Source organism: Trachemys scripta, chromosome 1, assembly GCF_013100865.1.
Source record: "Trachemys scripta elegans isolate TJP31775 chromosome 1, CAS_Tse_1.0, whole genome shotgun sequence".
NCBI classification, from domain to species: domain Eukaryota; kingdom Metazoa; phylum Chordata; order Testudines; family Emydidae; genus Trachemys; species Trachemys scripta.
In genome coordinates, this window is record NC_048298.1 from 27,434,536 (window position 1) to 27,454,984 (window position 20,449).

The 20,449-nt window shown below is 41.8% G+C and overlaps 1 protein-coding gene and 1 long non-coding RNA gene across 2 annotated transcripts in view; one reads left to right on the top strand and one right to left on the bottom strand.

The window, feature by feature from the left end:
- The window catches only part of LOC117875430, a 12,178-nt gene extending 8,997 nt beyond the window's left edge, over positions 1-3,181 (top strand). The window contains exons 2-3 of the long non-coding RNA XR_004645273.1: positions 2,375-2,492; positions 3,052-3,181. This is a non-coding gene — a long non-coding RNA (uncharacterized LOC117875430). The remainder of the gene's footprint in view (positions 1-2,374; positions 2,493-3,051) is intronic.
- Positions 3,182-4,695: 1,514 nt separating this feature from the next.
- SLC26A4 (solute carrier family 26 member 4) overlaps positions 4,696-20,449 on the bottom strand; it is a 28,984-nt gene continuing 13,230 nt past the window's right edge. Inside the window, exons 9-20 of the mRNA XM_034766750.1 lie at positions 19,772-19,885; positions 19,116-19,193; positions 18,790-18,885; positions 17,079-17,185; positions 15,948-16,017; positions 14,434-14,526; positions 14,222-14,317; positions 9,237-9,467; positions 7,610-7,664; positions 7,121-7,266; positions 5,901-5,984; positions 4,696-4,824 (exon numbers count right to left, since the gene is read on the bottom strand). Of these exons, the coding sequence (XP_034622641.1) occupies positions 4,801-4,824; positions 5,901-5,984; positions 7,121-7,266; positions 7,610-7,664; positions 9,237-9,467; positions 14,222-14,317; positions 14,434-14,526; positions 15,948-16,017; positions 17,079-17,185; positions 18,790-18,885; positions 19,116-19,193; positions 19,772-19,885 (1,194 nt within the window). The 3' untranslated portion in view covers positions 4,696-4,800. The remainder of the gene's footprint in view (positions 4,825-5,900; positions 5,985-7,120; positions 7,267-7,609; positions 7,665-9,236; positions 9,468-14,221; positions 14,318-14,433; positions 14,527-15,947; positions 16,018-17,078; positions 17,186-18,789; positions 18,886-19,115; positions 19,194-19,771; positions 19,886-20,449) is intronic.

Sequence of the window (20,449 nt, forward strand, 5' to 3'; positions counted from 1 at the left end):
AAGCATTTGTATGTCCATTCAGGCTTTGACTTGTAGATTGCACTACCTTGTGTTTCTTTTTTACGGTGCAAATATTTGTAATTAAAAATAATATAAAGTGAACATGCTACACTTTGTATTCCGCATTGTAACTGAAATCAATATATATGAAAATATAGAAAAACATGCAAAAATATTTATAATTTACATTGGTATTCTATTATTGTTTAACAGTGCAATTAAAACTGCGATTTAATTGCAACTATATTTTTAACCTTGTGATTAATGGCAATTATTTTTATTTAATTGTTAGCCAGCCCTATCTAGAATTAATGGCTTTTTTTGGTCATGCCACGTTGCACTGATGTCTGTTCCTCACAATTTGGTGTCTTTTAGCATTTATACTTCCCATTTTTATCCCACCCAATCAGTATACCTGTGTTCGAATATTTTTCCTTCTATTGCATTGGCCTGGCTTTTTTTCCAAATTTCTCATTTTGTTATTTTTCTTCCATTTCTTTTTGCTGATCCCTAGCCCAAAGGGACCTTTGGCACGCGGCCCGTCAGGGAAATCCGCTGGCTGCGGTTTGACGTTCCAGGCCAATGGGATCTGCGGGAAGCAGCACAGATCGGCCGAACCTGCAGATGCTGCAGGTAAACAAACCATCCCAACCCGCCAGCAGATTTCCCTGACAGGCCACGTGCCAAAGGTTGCTGATCCCTGCTCTGGGCCTTCTTGTAACTTTTCTCTGACCCTAACTTATATTTGCAATGTCTAACTTTGTATAGAAAGTCAGTAGGATACAGTCATTTGTCCAGGCTTTGCCCTTATGGGTAGTAGGCAGGATGTGGAGCTTTCAAAAGGCCTCTGCACACATAACAGGAGCAATGAGTTCTTGCAAGTGCAGGGGAGGACAAAGAAGGGAGCACTTATTTCTCTCTCAAGAGCCATGGGAACCATGGGCGGCAGGTGAACTGCGGGCTCAGGGAGGCTAGCCCCTGGCTTGGTCCTTCTGCCTGAGACCCTGCCCCCCCCTTTCCCTGCCAGAGCCCAGAGGGCCCCCTCCCCGCACAGCTGCTCAAGCACTCCCAGTTCCGGGTGGGTGGCACAGCCCCCAGCGCCGGGTGGACAGGCGGTGCAAGCACCGGCTTCAGACGCCTGGAGTCCCTAGCTGCAGGCCAGACCTCTACTAGTCCCAGCCACGGGGAAAGAGCCGCAGGGGCTGGCAGGAAGCAGGAGGCGGTCTGGGGGTGGGTGGGGCCATGCTGTTTGGGGAGGCTCAGCCTCCCCTGACCTTTGATACCCACTGCCCATGATAGGAATCTTGCCTGCAGCCAGGCCTTGGAGGAGTTTCAGTGTGTGGAGACATTTCCTGCACAAGATCGTTGAGAAATTTAGTGGCCACAACTGCAGAGCCACGAATCCACAGCAGCTGTTCTGCAGCTTTTAGGGGGCTCATGGCTGATGCTGTTTCCAGTCATCTGCTCACAAGCGGCCTGTGTTTTGATCTATCTAGGGGGCAAACTAACAGTAGGAGAAACTGTTAGCTTCTCATGTAAGTGTATTGTAAATTCAACTAAGGTCAAAATAGTAACAATTCCCACTAAATTCAATTCAGTGGGAGTCTTTCCAGGCACTATTGCCCAATTCGATCTCCATTGAAGACCCTACAATGAGGGAAGCTGGTATGAAAGTGATAACATTTCTGAGAACATTAAAGAGATAAAATATGGGGGGTGTTTTTCAGTATGCACAATGTTTATTCCTTAGGTCACTGACAACATTCCTGTAAAACACAGCACCTTTTCTAGACAGTAAAAAGATTAATAAAATATCTCTCTCTTTCAAGGTAAACCTTTGACATACAGAGATCTAACAGTATTAATAGTCACAAAATGCTTAGAAAAATGCCATTCCTGTATTATGCTTGAAAAACAAGTATATCCAGCGGTGCTTCTGAGGGGTTTATGCATGAGTGCAAAGTTCTGCAGGGTTTTAATTATATTGTAAAATACATTACTTTGGTATCCTTCATATAAAAATAAGGATGTCTCCCCTTGCATCCCACCCCATCCCCATTGAACAGAGGTATTTGAAATTTTCTTCATGATGTCTATTGTTGTTCTTAGAGCTTGGATGGGTGTAGTAAATTAAGAATGTAATGGAAACCCATGAGAACATTCTTCTCTGGATAACTGTAAATATACTGTACCAGTAAACTCAAATACAAACATGACTCACATAATAAGTGTATATGCAGCCCATGAGTGTGAATAATTGTCCTATACCCCCATTCTGTATTAATTCACCCTGGTTAAAAAAAATCATATTTTAAAAGGAAAATGTATTTTTAAATATCCTTGTATTTTATTATTACTCTTCTTAAATGCTCAGGCAGCAAAAATGCGAGACAGAGCCAAACCAAAATACTGGATCCAAAGCGACTTACATTTGAGGAAAGTTGGGATCAGGATTCAAACTTCAGAGTGAAGGCTGATCTCTAGCAAGACAAGTATGTTCTACCAGTACCACTCTATTATTTCGTGATATTCCTTATTACATGTTCCTCAGAAAAATAAAAGCCCAAATGGCTTTAACTTGAAAATTGTTAAATCAAAATATTCCGTAGTTTGTGTTTACAGTTTCTTTTATATAAAGGTATATAAAATGGACAGCAGTTGATGAGAAGTAATGTTTCTGAGGGAAATTGGCCTGATCCTTCATTGTTCTACACACAGCACTTCCATTGACATCAGTGGCAGTTTATTTGAAACTCAATTCTCCCACCATTTTCAGATCAACATACATAAGAATAGCAGAGTCAAGCTCTGAGCAAGTTTGTGAATGTGGAGATCAGTCCTGCAAGGTGCCGAGCACTCTAACAGACCCAATGAAGCACTAAACACTTGAATAGTCCCATTGACTCTACTCATGCTTAAATTTAAGTATATGCTTGTGTTTTCCTGGAGTGGATGAGAACGCTCAACACCTTGCAGGATTGAGCCCTTTGTGCTTTTGAAAGTAGTAGTAGCCTATTTGACTGTCCTGAAAACCCCTTGTTTATCCAACAGCATCACACTGTTATGCCAGTGTTTCAGCTCTGCCAGAAAAAGGACTATCTCTGGGTAAAGGCCCAATCCAACTCTCGGTGAAGTCTCTGGGGGTCTATCAACTGACTTTAATGGAGGTTCGGCAAGGTTCTTAGAGATATAATCTGTGCTACTTAGTGCTTGGCTTCCCAGCTGAGACTGCCAATTAATGCCAGTTGTGATGGTGGTAATTTTCTGTGTGCAATGTGTGTGTGGTTGGTCGAAATTTTGTGTGATACTTTAATTACAAATTTTATTTCACTGTAATATTAATATGTGAAGATACCAAAATGATCACGAAGTTTAGAACATAAATGTGATCTAATCTAGAAACCTATGTATTGTAAGGACTACGTATGGTTTTTATGGCATGTTTTTTCAACATTGTATATTGGTAGTTGCCACAAGGAATTTCAGTTTTAAAACTAATTTATTTACAATTTAATTTAATTTTTAATGAACAATTTGTAATTTTTCATCTAAACATATAATCATTACATGGGAACAATCATTTCTTACATAGCCAATATAAAGCCTTAAAAACAGAAGTTAAAAAGGTTTTCTTGTAATCCTTTAATTTGTGTAAATTATTGCACTAGGGGATTGTAGCATAACTTCTAAAAAAAAATGTGTACTTTCAAAAGAATAGAAACAGTTTGTAGAGTATTAAAAGAATTAAACAGTTTATGCAGATAATTCTTCATTAAACCAATGATACTGTATAATCCCATTTCAAAAACCAAACTAGATATTAAGTCAGATCTTTACTCCAGTTTTATAGCAGCCTAGTCCACAAATTCCATTAACTTCAATGGGACTATTTGTAGCGTAAGGTACTGTTCAATCTATATAGGTTTAATTTCAGTAATGATTATTAACCAGGAGTGCCTGAGTTACTAAAAATAGCACTAAAGAACCAAGACTCTTAAGTAATAGTCCCTCTTATTGAGCCTTATCCAGATATATGGTTAACATTTTATAGCAATATAGTAAACAGTTTTGAGTGAATAAATTTTACCTGTACTCCATTTCTGTTATATAAGGGATTTTTTATATTGAGACTGTAATACTGCAACAAACCCAGAAATTATTTTGAATGACTAATAGATAAATTTTAAAGACGTGTGTTGTTGAATGCAGCCGTGTTAAGGTCTTGGGAAACTAATTGCATGGGATTACAGATCCTTTTGCAGGTCAGGGCCTAGGGCTGCTACTACTTATTGCTTCTCTTTTGTGAGGAATTTATTATTTGTATTACAGTAGCACCTTGAGGCCTCCCATCAGGGTTGGAGCTCCATTGTGCTAGGCACAATACAAATACATAAGAGACAGTTCCTGCCCCCAAGAAGAGCTTACAATCTCCTCAACCCCTGGGGCCGAGTTACCATAAAGAAGCTATTTTTTCCTATATGCATTGATATACCAGGGGGTTATAGACACAGACTGACAAACCCTAAAACTAGCTGCAATTTCTGTAATAGTTCTGATGATCTGCCTCCCATATCTTGCCAACACTGATTCTATGAACACATTTTTCTGATCAAACTTGATTGTTTCAAGGATTACATGTCAATAGACAAAATGTGGAGATTTATAGAGATCTACGGAGTTCAGACAAAGAAATTAGTGTTTTCTTCAAGTGCAAAGACAAGTCCCAGTGCAAAAAACGCTTATATAGTATTGGTGCCTGAATATTGCCATGGAGTCCAAGATATTCGTAATAGTTTTCCTTCATGAAGCAAGTCTGCGCATGGCCTAATGAAATAAGTTTTAAAAGATGGGGAATGGCGAGAGGGAAATGGGTGATTAGTTCTGTGTACACACCATATTTAAAAAAAGAACAACTTTTGCACATATATTACTGTACAACCAAGGGGTTCAGTGCTGGCTGACTGAGTCTACCAGGAAATAATTTGAAAAGAGGCTGTAACTTGAAGCCATTTCTCTGGTTGGCAGCTTCATCTCAGTAGTCAATCAGGTAGATGACCTACACCCAGTAAACATTGGTTGTCAAGTAGCAGGTTGAACCCTCACAAAACAGTCAATCTGGAGTCAGGCTGTTTCTTTTTCAGTCCCTGAGGTAACTTAGCAAAGAGTCCTATGGCACCTTATAGACTAACAGACATATAGGAGCATGAGCTTTCCTGGGTGAATACCCACTTCTTCGGATGCATGTAGTGGAAATTTCTAGGGGCCACTGGAAATTTCCACTACACGCATCTGAAGAAGTGGGTATTTACCCACGAAAGCTCATGCTCCTATACGTCTGTTAGTCTATAAGGTGCCACAGGATTCTTTGCTGCTTTTACAGATCCAGCAAATCTTTTGCTGCTTTTACAGATCTACCACGGCTACCCCTTTGATACTTGAGGTAACTTAAAAATATTAGGGGTAAATTATGGCTTTTAGAACTGGCTGGTGCTTAGTGGATAGGGAGAACAGTTTCAAATAAAAGCATTAAGCCTCTGTAGGGTAGAAGCAGGCATAAAATCTTGTGGGTGCTGGAAAAGCATGAATACATGTGGCACCTGCTACACCTTCAAAAAAGCTTCATTGTGACTTCCCTCACTAGCATTGACTGCTAGGTGAATAGGGAAGGCAAACTTTGGGCATCCCACAACCCACTCTTTCTGTTGTCACTATTTTCCCTGGATCAGCCAGTCAGCCAAAGTCTGTAGAGCCCACAGGCTATGGTGTTTTGTTTTTTATTTATTTATTTTATTTTTTCTTGGTTGCCCCATGTATCAGCACCACTCATACTGCTATAGTTAAGATAAATATGCATACATCATGGACACATGCTTTATTTAATTAAAAGGATAAATCCATACCTCCTCCTGAACATCAAGTTCATCATCAAGCTTGTCTGTTTCTGAGCAATCTATTGGTTCATTGGATTCCTGCATCAGAGAAATCTTAAGAGAAAAGTTAACAAGTATTGTGAACAAAATGAATGTTGCAACCGTACCAATAAAGTTATGTTACCATGAAAAGCCTTGGTGTTACTGCCTCCCCTCATAAAAACCTGCTGCTTACTCGTAATTAACAAAATTATTCTTTTAGCTGTTGGGGTACAGACTTGTGCTTTTGATGCTGAAGGCCATGCTTGTAATCCTGGTGATGACTCAGTGTCTGTGTATATGCAGCCATAGGTTAGTTAAACTGGTATGCAACCTTTTAAAATACATAAATACTGCAGAGTAACTCCTCCAGAGTCTGATATGACAAGCAAAAATGACCAAAAATTCAGGGTCCCATACTGCTGTATTTGTGAGGACAGTCACAAAATTTGAAGACCCCTGGTGGAGAGTATGGCCTTAATCAAGGCTGCATATTTAAGATGGGTGTAGGCAAAACCAGTGCTAGGCATAAGCAGACTAAGCAATTGTTTAGGGCCCTGAGTAGCTCAAGGGGGGGGGGGGGGGTGAATTATTATTGTGTTGTAAGGGGGGGCCAAAAAAAATCCTTCTTTGGGCCCCCCAATGGGTTAGCACAGGCACTGGATGGAGGCAGAGTTAGAACTTTAGGGCCTCCTTGTAATGTATGGAGGATTTGAATCAATCTCTTCAGTGTTCTAAAGTTTCTCAGGAATTGCAGGGAGCACTGGTTCACTACATGTTTGTGCTGTTGCAGAGGTGATGTGGGGGGTGGGGCATGGGCATGTGGGGTCATATACCCCTCCTCCCCCAGATTTGTTGCTTGGTTGGACTGAGCATGCTCAGTAATGCTGCTGAAGCCAGTTACCCTCACTCTGCACACACACACCCATCGGTAGGCTGGCTGTGCCTAGCACAATGGGATCTCAACCTGCACTACTGCAATATAAATGATACATAGTAATTAATAATCCTCTAACAGTTAGAAAAGATCTGCAGGCCATCAGATATACAACACAAGCTGTCCAGTTTATAAGCACCTTGTATGAACATCTTTTGCTTTTTTTAAACAACTCTTCATCTAGTTCCTAAAGCTTTTTCCCTTTACCACAAACTGTGAAAACTATTTACAGCTAGAGTATGATACAGAAAAACAAATGATATATGGGCCTCACCTTTTCAAAAATAGGATCCTGGATGTCTCTGTGCATCATTTCATGCTGTATGTAAAGCACAGCATCATGGACAGTCAGGAAGAACATGTCTTTTCTGATGTTATCATCAAAGAAGCCACATTGTTCCAGCTTTGTTATAATGTTGTCTGAACAAAAAACAAAGTTATAAAAGACTGATACATTTGAAAATAATTGAAGAAATAAGTGTCAAAATAGAGATTAACAATTATCAACAATAAAATGTATAGACCTATAATTCTATCATAGTGGGTTCTCTCTAAGTTAAATTCACTTCTCCCCAAGACACCTTTGTACGCCTGCAAACACAGCCAGACACAGTTTAACTATTTATTTGTTTAAAGGAGCAGTTCAGTTCACTTTTAACTATATTTACTAAAAAAGTACTTCCACAGATACAATCCACAGATCCTTTATTACTTTTATTCTATCCTTCATGCTCTGCATTAGTGATAATACATATATGTTTACCTTGATGTGATGCGATGTATACAGTCACATCAATTCTCTCGAACTCTTTAACTATCTGGAAAAAAAAGGGGGTGGTTTGCAATAAACATTTTCTTATTCACACACATTTAAGAAACAGTATTTGTATTCACAAAGATTAGTTACACTTTTCATTTTCCTTTGAGTATTTTGCACCACAAGCCCGAATCATGTGTTCTTTTATTCATAGGAATATAGGAATTGCCAGACCCAAAGTCCATGTACTCCAGTATGCTGTTTCTGTCAGTGGCCAGACTTTGATTATTAAAGGCAAAGCTGACAGTGCCATCTATGATTATGGTGGCATGACACTATGGACATGCTCTGGGAATGAATTGGGGTTGTGCAGTACAGAAGGTTATCTGTGGCACTGGTTCTCAACCAGAGGTCTGGGGCCCCCTGGGGGGCCGTGAACAGGCTTCAGGGAGTCTGCCAAGCTGGGCCAGCACTAGACTCGCTGGGGCCCAGAGTGGAAAATAGAAGCCCCACTGCATGGGTCTGGAGCCCTGAGCCCTGTCATCCGGGGTTGAAGTCGAAGCCTGAGCAATGTAGCTTTGTGGGGGCCCCATTTGGTGTGGGCCCCAGGCAATTGCCCTGTTTGCTACCCCCTAATGCCGACTCTGGCTTTTATACGCAGAAAAAAACAGTTGGGGCACACATGGAGTTTTTATAGCATATTGAGGGGAGCCTCAGAAAGAAAAAGGTTGATGGTCTGTGGGACCCCTGCCTCATTTGTTGCAGAAGTTGGAAGATGCATAGTGAATAAGGCAGAGGATTACAGGAACAGAAAAGAATTTTTTGCAGACCAACTGTTTGTTCCTCATTTTCTGGATGTCCAACTTAATAACCTGGGATTTGAATTGCAGAAGTGCTGACCACTCAGGAACTGCAGTTGAAGTCAATGCTTTGAACACACCAAGTGCTATATAATGCTAAATTCTCTGAAAAATCAGGTCCTATGTGTCACATATTGGGCACCCACAATTAGTGGATACTTTTCATTTTAATCTCTCTGTGTCTCAGCTCCCCATCTGTAAAATGGGGATAATACCCCTCACCTCTCAGGGGTGTTGTGAACGTACATTGATTAATATTAGCGTAGTCAGATACTATAGTGCTGAGTGCTAAAGAAAAGTCCATGAGGAAGTTAATAGTTTTGTCTTCATGGCAAGGTCTGAATAGTGTGCAGGAAATAAGGCATGGGGCCACACATTGAACAATGAGAATAAAACAAAATATTGAATAGCTTCTCTTTAAGTGAGCACTGGCCATCCTGTGCACTGACTGAAGCAGGGGTCCCATGGGAAAAAGATGCGATCATGTAAATTAAAGATAGTAGAATGCATAGGCACAAGGAGCCCAAATTAAGGTTGCATGGGCATCCTAATTCTGGCATTTTCTAATGCTTAAGTGCTTGTCTTTACGACCTTAATAATGTTTTTATTATAGTTTTTTAGTTTCTAATTTATAAATAGACCAAAATCTACCTGTTGTTACAGAAATATGAAAGATGTGTCACAAACCAACATACACTGGGAAACTCAAAATTAATTTCAGCCAACCTGTCCCTAATGACTAATACTGCACAGGAAAAAAATAAAAGACTTACCATTCTCATTGTCCTCACGGCTACAACATCCAAGAATGATACACCTCCAAAGTCAAAAATTAAACTGTGGATAGGCACTCTGGGGACATTCACTTTGACTGGGAGTTCTGAATTCCAGTCCACTTGGATCTCTACTTCTTTGGTTGGAATTTTAAGATCTTCAGGATCATCAAGATCTTCATCAGATTCAAAAGCTTCATTGGTAGTCCCAGAATCACTGATGATGCCATTCTAATCAGAACAGACAATATAAGAAATATATCACTTAATCAGGGACAAAGATTTTGGAATTTTTCCGTACTAGCTTATTTAAGCAATAATGGCGGAAGCCATTAATAATTTAAGTAAGCCAATAATAATTAAGTAAGCCATTAATAATTTAAATAAGCCAATAATAATTTAAGTCATTTAGTGCAGACATACCCTGCACTAAATGACTTAAATGGAAACAAGACTGAGCCAATAATTAGCATTTCTCCCTGCATACAGTGTATTTTCTTTCCTGTGTTTTTGTTCATGAAGGGAGGAGAGCCATATGGGAAAACCACTGTCCAGAAAACAACTAACAAGCTTCCACTTGAGGAACCTTACCCTATAGACTCTTTAGGGTTGATGTTTTTATTTTTGAATTTTATGTATTACATTTATTGCAATAACAATCCAAGGGTCAAGAGTTGTTGTCACTTACCTGAAAATTTCATCATATAAACTTGAAAGAAAACAAAAATCTAGCATCCTGCAGTATAATAACTGGCAAAAATTGACACTTATTCCCAACCTTCAAATGTGGGGACTTCAATGGGACATCTACATTCCACATTTGGACACTCATATAACCACTTCATGGTATAAATGGCCATTTTACACTTAGCACAATAAATGTTGCCCCATTTAAGCAGCTGTGGAATGCCCTGTTGGCAGGAAAACCAATGCAATTCTTCTGCATATAGGAGACAAAATATAAGGAGCCTGTGTAAGGGATTTACACTCTCTGTGCACCAGAATGCAGCTCTGAAGAGACTGCCAGTCTATAGCTTCGTAAAACAGATGTAGGGATGAGGAGAAGGAATAAAGGAAGGACCAGGTAATGCACTGCGTCCAGATCCACTGGCCTTTCTCTCCCCTCCCCAACATACTGTGGGCACAGCTGCCAATGGTCACTCCAACCTCAACCTCAAGGCTATAGTAGCAGCCATGGAGGAGTTCTACTGCTGCCTGCGTGCTGGAGGGAAAGGATTTCTTTCCCCAGGCCCTGAAAATACTCTAGAGTAGAGTTCACTAGATGGGTCAAGTTCTGAAGATGAGGTTCAAACTGACACCTCATATTTGCGATTTGATTATCTTCTTCAGGAGCCCACGTTTGAACATATTGCCCATTATCAGGAGAATTGTCCAGTTAGTTAAACATGTTATCAGCAGTTAATGGCTCCCCTCCCTAACAAGTACAGACCAGATGCATTTTGACTCTGAAGCAGCCATGATGTTCTATAAAGCTTCCAAGTTGCAGTGGTTTATGATGGAGCATTGAGCTTTATTGCACTTGATACACCGCAAAGCTTTTAGATGCAGCATTGGATGGCTACAGCTCTCTGTGGGCCAAGTTGACTTCCTCTCTCTAGTGATCATAGGTGTATGTCCACTTACCAGACTTGACACTATGTGTACATTGCCCTTTCTGTGTAATCCTGGGTGTCTCACACAGTCACATCCCAGTGCCAGGGACTTCCCCTTCCCAGCATATCACCAAAAAGAGGTGAATGATCAATACAGTCATATCACAGTGAATGATATCAGAGTGCACTATGCTACACAACTGTGCACCTTGGGCTTCTCAGTGATCATCTGAGGCTAGTGAATGGATAAATAGTCACAGGTCCTTTCCTACACCCACCTATATTTCACCCAACATAGAGATTTCCAACGCTGTGGCATGTGGTGCCTGGTACACAGCTCAGATAGTTTTTCTGAATGTGGAAGTGTCTGGGCAACATCGGCTGGAAAAAGAATCTCCACTCTCCATTTCAGGACGTATCACAAAATAAACAATTACATCAAAACAAAGGGTCGAGCTTCCTGCCACTCGCATTATAATAAGAACATAAGCAGGGGCGGCTCCAGGTACCAGCGCAGCAAGCGCATGCCTGGGGCGGCAAGCCGCGGGGGGCGGCCTGCCGGTCACCGTGAGGGTGGCAGTCAGGCAGCTTTCAGCGGCATGCCTGCGGGAGGTCTGCCGGTGCCGTGGCTTCGGCGACAATTTGGCGGCAGGGATGCTGATGGTGCGGCACCAGCGGACCTCCCGCAGGCATGCCGCCGAATCTGCGTCACCAGTGGACCACCTGCAGGCGCAGCGCCGAAAGCCAGGTGCCTGCCATACTTGGGGCAGCAAAAAACATAGAGCCGCCCCTGAACATAAGCATGACCATACTGGATCAGACCAATGGTCCATCCGGCCCAGTATCCTGTCTTCCGACAGTGGCCAATGCCAGGTGCTTCAGAGGGAATGAACAGAACAGCCATTGATGGACCTATTCTCCATGAACTTATCTAGTTCTTTTTTTAAACCTGTTATAAGTCTTGGCCTTCACAAACATCCTCTGGCAAAAAGTTCCATGGGTTGACTGTGCTTTGTGTGAAGAAATACTTCTATTTCTTTGTTTTAAACCTGCTGCCTGTTAATTTCATTTGCTGACCCCTAGTTTTCGTGTTATAAGAAGGAGTAAATAACACTTCCTTATCTACTTTCTCCATACCAGTCATGATTTCTATCCTCTATCATATCCCCCCTTAGTTTTCTCCTTTCCAGGGTGAAAAGTCCCAGTCTTAGTCATCTCTTCTCATATGTAAGTTGTTCCATACCCCAATCAGTTTTGTTGCTCTTTTCTGGACCTGTTCTTTTCTGTTCTAATTCCAATATATCATTTTTGAGATGGGGCAACCAGATCTATATGTAGTATTCAAGATGTGGGCATACCATGGATTTATATAGAGGCAATACGATATTTTCTGTCTTATTATCTATTCCTTTCCTAATGATTCCCACCACTCTGAAGAATTATTTTGTTTTGGACTGCTATTACGGCCAGAAGGGAGGGGGAGCTGCCTCCCTATGACTCACAGACAGAGGGCTGCACCCCATGCTCCGAATCAGCAATACAGCAATGCCTACAGCCAGAGAAGGATGTCTGGGACAAGAGAGGTGCCCATTCTTACCCCAAGGGTGCATCTTAGAAGTACAACCTATGACGTGGTGGAGAATGTGGGCATTCACTTCCTAAATCTGACACAAGGGTAAATTGGGGAAGATTGAAAGCCCAGGCATGTTAGCTTTTATGACTGCCACTGCACATTGAGTGAATGTTTTCAGAAAACTATCCACAATGACTCCAAGAGCTGTTTCTTGAGTGGTAACAGCTAATTTAGACCCCATCGTTTGATATGTATAGTTGGGATTATGTTTTCCAATGTGCATTACTTTGTATTTATCAACATTGAATTTCATCTGCCATTTTGTTGCCGAGTCACCCAGTTTTGTGAGATCCCTTTGTAACTCTTCGCAGTCCACTTTGGACTTAACTATCTTGAGTAGTTTTGTATCATCTGCAAATTTTATCACCTCACTGTTTACCCCTTTTTCCAGGTCATTTATGAATTTGTTGAATAGGACTCATCCCAGTATAGACCCCTGGGGGATACTACAATTTATCTCTCTCCATTCTGAAAACTGACCATTTATTCCTACACTTTGTTTCCTATCTTTTAACCAATTACCGATCCATGAGAGGATCTTCCCTCTTATCCCATGACAGTTTACCTTGCTTAAGAGCCTTGCATAAGGGACCTTTTCAAAGGTTTTCTGAAACTCTAAGTACACTATATCCACTGGATACCTCTTGTGCACATGATTGTTGACCTCCTCAAAGAATTCTAGTAGATTGGTGAGGCATGATTTCCCTTTACAAAAACCATGTTGACTCTTCTCCAACAAATTCTGTTCATCTATATATCTGACAATTTTGTTCTTTACTATAGTTTCAACCAGTTTACCTGCTACTGAAGTCAGGCTAACTGGCCTGTAATTGCCAGGATCACCTCTGAAGCCCTTTTTAAAAATTCGTGTCACATTAGCTATCCTCCAGTCATTTGGTACAGAAGCTGATTTAAATTATAGGTTACAAACTACAATTAGTAATTTTGCAATTTCACATTTGAGTTCCTTCAGCACTTTTGGGTGAATACCATGTGGTCCTGGTGCCTTATTACTGTTTAGTTTATCAATTGGTTCCAAAACCTGCCCTAATGACACCTCAATCTGGGACCGTTCCTCAGATTTGTCACCTAAAAAGAATGGCTTGGGTTTGGGAATCTCCCTCACATCCTCAGCCATAAAGACTGATGCAAAGAATTCATTTAGTTTCTCCACAATGGCCTTATCTTCCTTGAGTGCTCCTTTTGCATCTCGATCATCCAGTGGCTCCACTGGTTGTTTAGCAGGCTTCTTGCTTCTGATGTACTTAAAAAAAATTGCTGTTACTTTTTGAGTCTTTGGCTAGCTGTTCTTCAAATTCTTTTTTGAACTTCCTAATTATATTTTTACTCTACAGGGAGTCCATTAAGAAATATACCCATCTAGCCTTCTTGAACATCTAACACAGCCCAGTCTGCTGTCTTTTGAGTGAATGTTGCCACCTTCTGGGAACACAGCTAAACATGCTCTTTGCTACACCGCATAGATTACCACTAAGTGTAGTTGCCTCCAGTGGCCTGATACATGGTTTTCACCCCTAGCTTCCCAAGTCCCATATAGGGTCCATACTTCCTACAACCGTGATCTGTCAAAACGATCTCTTCTTTATTTTAAAAATAAAATACACGGAAGCTTACATCACATCAATGTGAACCAAAACAAAGCCATCTTGCTTCATATAGAGCTATTATCCATGACAGTAACCGTTTAACAAAGAGCAGGAAAAAAAATCAAACTTTACCTTAGTTGCTTTTAATTTTCCCTTCTTGATCAGTTTCTGTATCATCCTCAGTGCTTTGAGCCTCTTGTTATGCACGCGAATTGCATCAAACCCCACCTATAGAAACCAGGACCAAGTTATCAAAATTATTTTTGTTTTATCTAGGCAAACAGCTGTAGAAATTCCAAAGCCAATTAAATAGCAAACCTCCAAAATCATCACAGACTACTTACGGTGGATTTCAGGCTGCTTTTCAATCCATCTATATTAGCATAAAAAATAGGACTGGAAAATCTGAGAATCTTCACTCCTTCTGGTTCAACAACCTGTTGTCAAAATAATTTCAAGGTCAAGCATGTATATTACATTTACCTAATTAGCAGCAGCATCCAAACTTAGCCTAATAGAGCATCACTTTGATAACTTGGCAAGAATCCAAGTAGGCACCTAATTTATATAAAAAGGAGCTGATTGTTAGCTACCTTCACTTTTAATATAAAGGTTAAGCTCCCAGAAACTATAGTTCCCAGCATGCAATGTGGTCTGACCACTTGGCTCCAGATGGAAGTTTTTACACTGAGATCCATTATCTTCAGGAGCTGTGCTTCCATAGAGTAGGGTTACCATTCGTCCGGATTCCCCCGGACATGTCCGGCTTTTAGAGTTAAAAATAGTGTCCGGGGGGGAATTTGTAAATGTCTGGACTTCCACCCCCTATGCAGAGCGCGCGCGGCTAACAGGGCAGCCGGCCAGATGGTTCCATTTACATGGGGCTCTGACAGCCACAGAGAGCCCCTCCTCCACTTCCCCCTCCTCTCCCCTGCAGCTGAGAGCACTCCCTCCCTCCCTCCCTGCATTCGCAGATCACCAGCCGGCAGTTCGCACCGGCAGTCTGGAGCTCCTCCCCCTGCTCCTCCTCCCCAGCATGCTGGTCTGAGCGGCAGGATAAGGGGGCCAGGGGGTCGGAGAAGGGGCAGGGAGGTTCTGGAGGGGGCAGTCAAGAGACAGGGAGCGGAGGGGGGGGGTCTCAGGAGGGGGCAGTTAGGGGACAAGGAACAGGGAGGCTTAGGTAGGGGGTGGGGTTCTGGAGGGCAGTCAAGAGCAGGGGTCCCAGGATGGGTGGTCAGGGGACAAGGAGCAGGGGGGGAGTTGGGAGTTCTGGGGGGGGCTGTCAGGGGGCAGGGGTGGGGAGAGGGATCGGAGCAGTCAGGGGACAGGGAGCAGAGGGGTTTAGATGGGTTGGGGGGCAGGGCTGGCTTTAGGAAGGAGCGGGAGGGCGGGGTGGAGGGAGAGGGNNGTGGTTGGATGGGGCGTGGGAGTCCCAGGGCTCTGTCTGGGGTTGTGGATAAGGGTTGGGGCAGTCAAGGGACAGGTAGGGGGTAGGATCCTAGGGGGCCAGTTAGGATGGGGGGAGGGTCTCAGGAGGGGGCAGTCAGGGGACAAGAGGCAGGCAGGCTTAGGTAGGGGGTGGAGTCCTGGGGGGCAGTTAGGGGCAGGGGTCCCAGGAGGGGTAAGTCAGGGGACAAGGAGCGGGGGGAGGGTTGGGGGTTCTGAGGGGGGAGGAAAGTGGGAGGGGCAGGGGCGGGGCTAGGGCAGGACAGGGGCGGGGCTAGGACGGGGCTCCTCCCGTCCTCTTTTTTGCTTGCTGAAATATGGTAACCCTACCATAAAGCTGCAAGGTAGAACTCTGTACCTCACTTTGGCTTGCAGGCTGCCATTAGGAAAATAAGCAGTCAGAAACACTTACAGTTTTGTAGTTCTTGACATTCTTGTAGAGGTCTGTGCCAGGAACATTCCCAAGGCCACCCCACGAGGGACTAACAGAAACAAAAAGAAAACATGGTGTAAAATTAACATTCAGTTGAGGAACTTATAACATGGGATGACTTGTTTCTCACCATTCTGTAAAAGGCTGTGTGTATCAGCAAACGGAATAGCCCCAGCAGCAGGCAGCGCAGGGGATTCCCTTGGATATAGCAGGCCCTTCCTTGCATGTGATGCCCTTTGGTCTATGGTGGCTCAAGCATACTGACTGCACCACTTTTAAGCACTTCCTGACAGCAAAGCTATGGACTGGCTTTGATGTCAGCTTTGCTTTCTAGATTCCAGGTGGAAGGAAAGGTGTTCTCTTGTATATTCAGCAAGAAAACCGGGAGAGAGTTATAAGGTGTCTGAGCAGTGGAGCAACATCCTGTGAAGTCACCCATCACCTCCATTCAGTCTCACTTATTCTTCCACATGTTTGCTCTCATCCATGCTAGGCATTGCGGGGAACACCAGAGCCATAGTCAACAGCTAAAATGTGAACCTTGGAATGGAATCTTAAAGCAGCAATAAGGGTGGGGGAAGGGGAGGAATGGTCACACAGCACACATATGTCTGCACATGTCTTCTACTCTACAGGTACCTTATAATGACATCCAGAATAAGTAGCTGCTGAGAATATTACTTGCCAAAATGTTATCTGTCTCAACATGTGTCTTCCCCCTTCCCCCCCAATGGTACTGTTCTATGCTGAATGAATAGTAATTGATAAAATATAGCTACTCATATAACTTCTTATACTTTATGTTGAATGCTTCCATCCCTTTTAAGATCTTTTATAGATACCTAAATGACAGATGGCCAGGTAAAAAATAGAGTAGATCAATCACAAAAATAATGCACAAATCCTTTACATCAATATGACTACAACACAGTACCTTCTGGCTTTGGAATCTATGAACACTCTTACAGAAACAGAAGGGTAGATTTCCTTTCACTTCAAAATCATGGTCAATATGACTGAGTTTCAGACATAAATTCTCTCCTTTTCCCTAAATTCCCTTACTTTTCATGGTATAGCACTGACTGGTCTTGCTGTTTCTGTGTTACTTACAACTGAACTCTCACCACAACTGTCAGTAATCCGAACACAAGGCCAGCAAGTAATCCCAAATCAAGATCCAGAATGATGGATGCCACACATGTGAAAATCCAGATCATCTAGAGAGGAAAGCACAGTCACAGTGTCTCTGAATTAAAAAAGAAAATAGCTTCTGATCACAGCAGAAAATCACTACACCAAATAATAATAGCAACAAAAGAATTTAAGCTTGAAGATGGTCAAAATACCCAAACTATGTGCTGACTTCTATATTAAACTCTTCCTTTATTTCCAAGCCAGTTTTGCCCATCTTTGTTTGGTTTATTATTCATATTTGGTTCTTAGGCAATAAATTATCAAGCTATTCTAAGGTAACGAAGTCTAGCAGGGACTCAATGATCCCTTGTACAGTTAAAGAGGATACAATTTCTCATTGTCTTTACTTCTCTCCAACAGCAACTATTTTTGTTATTTTTACTCCAGGAATTTGAAGCAATGTATTTCCCCAAGAACCTAATTTATTGTAGGATGACAGTCTGCCCTCAGATATGTAGTGGCAAAGGAGGGCTCCCGCTTATTTCTGGGAGAAGTACAAATGGGTAGTATTTCACATAAACCGGGTGGGGAAGGTGGGGGACACACATTTTGAAGTCTGTGCTGCCTACTTGGGCTAATTCCTGAACTCCTTACTCAGGCATAGCTCAGAAACTCCCATTGGACCCAACCCTGTCAGGTGCTGAGCACCATCAGCTGCCACTGAAGTCAATGAGATTTTTACCCAAGAAAAAGACTGAGTAAAAATTGAGTAAGAACTTTGGGATTTGTCTACAGGCAGGGCACTGTTCATAGGCATTCATGAGAATATCTTTGCATATCAGAGATTATGTGGAGATGATACTTTCCATGCAATACTTGATTGGCCCAAGCACACCATGAACCTACTCCACAGAAACTCCAATAAGAGATATGAGGGTGCCTTGGGATGAGATTATAGGGGTCTGAGGGCACAATCTAGATGTAATTGTGCATACATCCCTTGACACAGCAAGGGCCCCTATGCACACATTGCAGCACAGATTATTACTGCTCCAAGCAAGAAAAAACATTTATTGGTGAGGACTGTGATGATATTGGTCCAGGCATGGTCCACACTAATGTTGTTGTTGCAGGCTATATGGGAACATTTGGGGACTGGTTATGCATTGGTTCAGAATCTGAATATAAGGGGCCAGATTCTCTCATTCAGCCAAACTGTGCTCAGCAAAAGACCAGAGTGGGGTGGGAAAAGTGACTTCAGGCTGTCTTTACGTTAATCTGCAGCTCAGCTGATTGAACTAGAAGGCAACTCTAAACTTTGCTGGTTGTTAACAGCAAGGGATGGCCAATACCCAGGGATACCTGATCAAGCCCCCTTTCCTCTAGATACACCCCTTCCGATTGGAGACTAGGAATGAATGTGATATAGAAGCTGCCACAAGTGCCTCCTACACAGGGGGAGACTTTCACTGGCTGGATCTGCTGGCTTCAGGGGAATTTTGTGTTGGGAGACTAACACAAAACTGTGTTAATGGACCAGATAATCTGTTTTAAAGTCTTTTGGTGTTAACAATACAAAATTCTGTTTCTGTTAACAAAGTGTGGAAGTTATGAGTAAATTGGGTGGGGTTAAAACACAAAAAGAGAACTAGAACCAAAACATTTAGGAAAAAAGTAAATGACTTACAGCATCCGCCTTATTCTGCCTCCACAAATGAGGAACATCAAACACCTGCATGAACACCCCTTTCAAGTTGGCAATGATAACAGCTGCCAACACAGACTGCAAAGAGAGATTGTGAAAAGTGGGTTATTCAGAAGAGAAAACACACTGTATATTCTTGGGCCAGTTTTCTGGTTATTAAGTAAATTAAAATTGTACACTATGAGCCAGATAGCCTTCTGGTATAAATCAGCACGTTCCAAATGGAGCTGCTCCTCCAATTTACATCAACTGAGCATATGGCCTAAATGGTGCCGGGGTAAGAATACTAGATAGGAGAAGCATCATACCTTCTGTAAGGGCTCTAGCAGTTTCCCCAGAGCCACAATGGCAATCAGTACAATCCCTGCTGAGATTATGCTAGCAACCTGCAAAGAAAATAGTAATGTTGATATGAAACAAGTATTTTTAGACTCTCTGCAATGTTTTCAAACTCACTATGAATAATGCGTATGTTGGTATATTTTATATTTCTTTGTAAACAAGGAGACGTGTTAAAATATTTATTATGTTTAAGTATACACGGCCAAATCCAGAAACAATTCAACTATATAAAGTGATTAAGTCTCATCAATCCATGTAAATCACCACAAATTAGTACCTTGGAAAAGGGTGACTTTGTGTAAGGGAAGAGGAGAAAATCAACACCAGCACCATATTCTACCTGCTACTTGCCCTCTGAATGGCCCTACTATTAAATAAATAGTATATAGTTGTTATTATGTAAAGTGTAACCCATAGTAGGAAAGTCTTTGTGTCACTCTAGTTGCTGGTCCACATAAGAAGTTTGTGAGTGTCACAGTTCCATTTGAAGTATTCCAGCCTTTAGCTTTAGCATTGGTGTTTCATGCGTTTAGCTCTACGTGGCCTGGAGTTAACCCTATGTGAAGTCTTTGTCCCATGCAATATTGAACTGAAATAGCTTTAAAATGAATAGTAAAATTACCTGGGTTTTGCCACCAGTGCTTTCCTGGATAGCAGTACGTGATAGAGCGGTGGTAGCAACAAAACAAGAGAAAGCTCCTGCAAACACATTGCTGATCCCATAGGCAATAAATTCCTAGAAGAAAATTAGATGATGATGTAAATGTAGATTTTTTAAGATGTCATTTACATGCATAGCTGCTGGAACTAGGGATGCTGGGGCGGCAGCAACCCCTGGTTTGAAGTGGTTTCCATCATATACAGGGTTTAGAGTTTGGTTCAATGGCTCTCAGCACCCCTACTATAAAAATTGTTCCAGCACCCCTGTTTGCACAGCAAAGATAATATTTCCTTATAGGAGCCTGTAAAGTGAGAAGTACAGTAGGCTTACGCAAAATACTGGATTCATTTACAACAGCTGCTGTTAAGTATTTTAGAGCTGATCTGCACACAGTTTTTTTACTGATTTAACTACATCATCTTAGAAACCAATATAGTTAAATTGGTGCAATCCCCTAGTGTGGACACAGTTGTACCAGTATAAAGATGCCTATGTTGGTATAGCTTAATTCCATAAATTTACCAAAATAAACTATCTAAATATAAGCATTTTTATACCAGTATAACAGCATCCATACATGGGGGGTTGTACAGATTTAAATATATCAGTTTCTAAACCAATATAGTTACATTGGTACAA